This window comes from Notolepis coatsorum (assembly GCF_963971535.1).
Source record: "Notolepis coatsorum genome assembly, chromosome: 11".
Taxonomy (NCBI): domain Eukaryota; kingdom Metazoa; phylum Chordata; class Actinopteri; order Aulopiformes; family Paralepididae; genus Notolepis; species Notolepis coatsorum.
This window is the reverse complement of record NC_140175.1, coordinates 23,172,330-23,174,922: the sequence shown is the minus strand read 5'-3', so window position 1 is coordinate 23,174,922 and position 2,593 is coordinate 23,172,330. Positions and strand designations below refer to the sequence as shown.

Sequence of the window (2,593 nt, the reverse complement as noted above, 5' to 3'; positions counted from 1 at the left end):
GGTGACATCTCCAAACATGTCACAACGGCACGTTGGACCACACAGCCCTGCCCTCTGCACCCAATCACAAGATCAACGAGGACAACGCTGTTTTCCCTTAGCCCACAACACCAACCTGCCGTCCCTTAAGGGGAGAATCGACCCTGGATAGGGTGGAAGTGTCTGCAGGTGTCCTCTCCCGAGGATCCGACCGTATCTACACAGTTGATACTCGAGCTTTGGATCTGAACGTGCCCTTGACTCGAGCCATGGCTGCTCCGGTGTTCTCCGGGCACGGTTGTCTCTGCGGTCTCGGTGTCCTGCTTCTGATGTTGGCCGGAGTGAGCCAGAGTGGTCCCATCACGTCTCCTGAGGTCCAACACGGGGCACCTGCGGGTAGGGGTGTTATTGATACCCCTCTGCTGGGGCAGGATCATGACTTGGCTGCACAGGACCTTCTGAGCCAGTTTCTGTCCACGCTGAACCTCACAAACCGGGTGGCCCGGCCCAGGCCTGCCGCTGCCCACAAGGAGCCACCAGAGTACATGCTGGAGCTCTACAACCGCTTTGCCAACGACCGCACCGCCGTGCCCTCTGCCAATATTGTGCGCAGTTTCAAGAATGAAGGTAAAAGCTTTTTTTCTTTTTCTATCATTCAGAGTCCTTGTAACGTAATGGATTTTTTTTTACATGAAAAGATCCATTGTGATGGAATCTCTAGTCTAGAAATAATATAAATATGAATATTAACAGATTAGTGTAACATAGCCCTGAATTAATGTTGGACTATGTGTATTCTTCAGGAGAATTTATTAATTTATTTGAATCCAAAAAGCTTTCTTCGAGGTGTCTTGGGTTTAATGAAAGGCACAGACCTTGGAGTACAGGAGGAGCACCTGTATTTCTATTAAAATTAATAAATCAATCAATCAATACTTAAAATAAACAAACAACCAAATCACATAGCTATCCGTCCTACAGTGATTGTTACTAAGTATGTATCCTCGCAAACATTGATTAACAAAATACAGATCAATTTCATCTTTTGACATAAAGGAAATATGTCGTAGAAACATATCAAATGTTGTATCTTTTAACCCCCCCCCCCCCCCTCCTAAAAAAGTTAAATAAAACCCAATTTAGACACCCTTATTGATGTTTTAATTTCAGATGCCTCCTCCTACAGCGTGGCGGCCATGGGCGTGACGATACACCCCCTGTTGTTCAACGTCTCCGTCCCGCGCCACGAACACATAGCGATAGCAGAGCTCCGCCTCCACACCACGCTCCGGACCGCGGACCGCAGACGACACGCCGGCCTCGACCGCGAGGTGACCATCTACAAGAGACACGAGAGTGTCCATTGGAGGAAAGAGGAGGAGGGTACAGAGGGGAGAGGCGGTGATAAGGACAAGGAGGTGGTGGAGATGGAGGACTTGGAGAAACTGGTGACAGCGCGTGTCCGTGCCAAAGACGATAGCTGGATGTCCTTCGACCTGACCCGTGTGATCAGTCTCTGGCAGGCGGCGGGTTGCACGGCGCACCGGCTGGAGGTTCACGTCGCAGATTCGGAGCCGGAAGAGGAAGGGAACCCACTTGAAGACGCAGAAGACGGACAGTTGGTCGTCGTTGACATTGACAGGAACCTGCAGGGGAAGAACAACCCGGTGGTGATCGTGTTCTCGGACGATCAGAGCGGTGGCCACGAGCGGGATGAGCATGAGGAACTCGAACACATGCTCGAACGCGAGAGCGACCTTCCTGAGGATCTGGAGCAGCAGGGTCAACATTCTCTCAGCGTTCCCGTCTGGGGCCACGTTAATCAGAACGGTGGCCACGCCGAGTTGGACAAACAGTCCCTCGTGCAGCTGCAGTCCAACCTTATCTACGACACGCCTCCCCGGATCCGTCGCAATGTCAAGAACGAGCCGTGCAAGAGGACCCCGCTCTTTGTGGATTTTAAAGATATTGGCTGGGACGCGTGGGTCATCCGGCCCCTGGGGTATGAAGCGTACGAGTGCAACGGTGTCTGCAGTCCACCTATGACCCCTGAGGTGTCGCCTACCAAACATGCCATAGTCCAGACTCTGCTGAGTGTTAAGAGCCCGAAGAGAGTTGCGCGTGCCTGCTGCGTGCCCACTAAGCTGGAGCCCATCTCACTCCTTTATCAAGAAAACGGGGTGGTGGTCTTCAATCACAAATACGACGGCATGGTGGTGGCGGAGTGTGGCTGTAGATAGTCCTCACGTCAACGCCGTTGGATCTACAGACTGTGGACTGGTGAACACTGAAGAATCAACCTGGCATTTTGACCAACCCAATCTTTAGATGGCTGCAGTCTAAGAGTGCTTGATACTAGCACGTCAATATCTATCTATCTATCTATCTGTCTGTCTGTCTGTCTGTCTGTCTGTCTGTCTGTCTGTCTGTCTGTCTGTCTGTCTGTCTGTCTGTCTGTCTGTCTGTCTGTCTGTCTGTCTGTCTGTCTGTCTGTCTGTCTGTCTGTCTGTCTGTCTGTCTGTCTGTCTGTCTGTCTGTCTGTCTGTCTGTCTGTCTATCAAATGTACAGTATAAACAATCATCTAAAAAAGACAAGAGTCTGAATTATATCGCA

The 2,593-nt window shown here is 50.8% G+C and overlaps 1 protein-coding gene across 1 annotated transcript; it reads left to right on the top strand.

Moving 5' to 3' along the window:
- Window positions 1-248: 248 nt before the first annotated feature.
- On the top strand, window positions 249-2,219 carry LOC311237013 (bone morphogenetic protein 10-like; the record flags this gene model as incomplete). The annotated part of the gene is made up of 2 exons (XM_084324820.1): window positions 249-606; window positions 1,150-2,219. 2 exons carry the CDS (start codon window positions 249-251, stop codon window positions 2,217-2,219), a joined length of 1,428 nt encoding a protein of 475 aa, XP_084180946.1.
- Window positions 2,220-2,593: the final 374 nt, after the last annotated feature.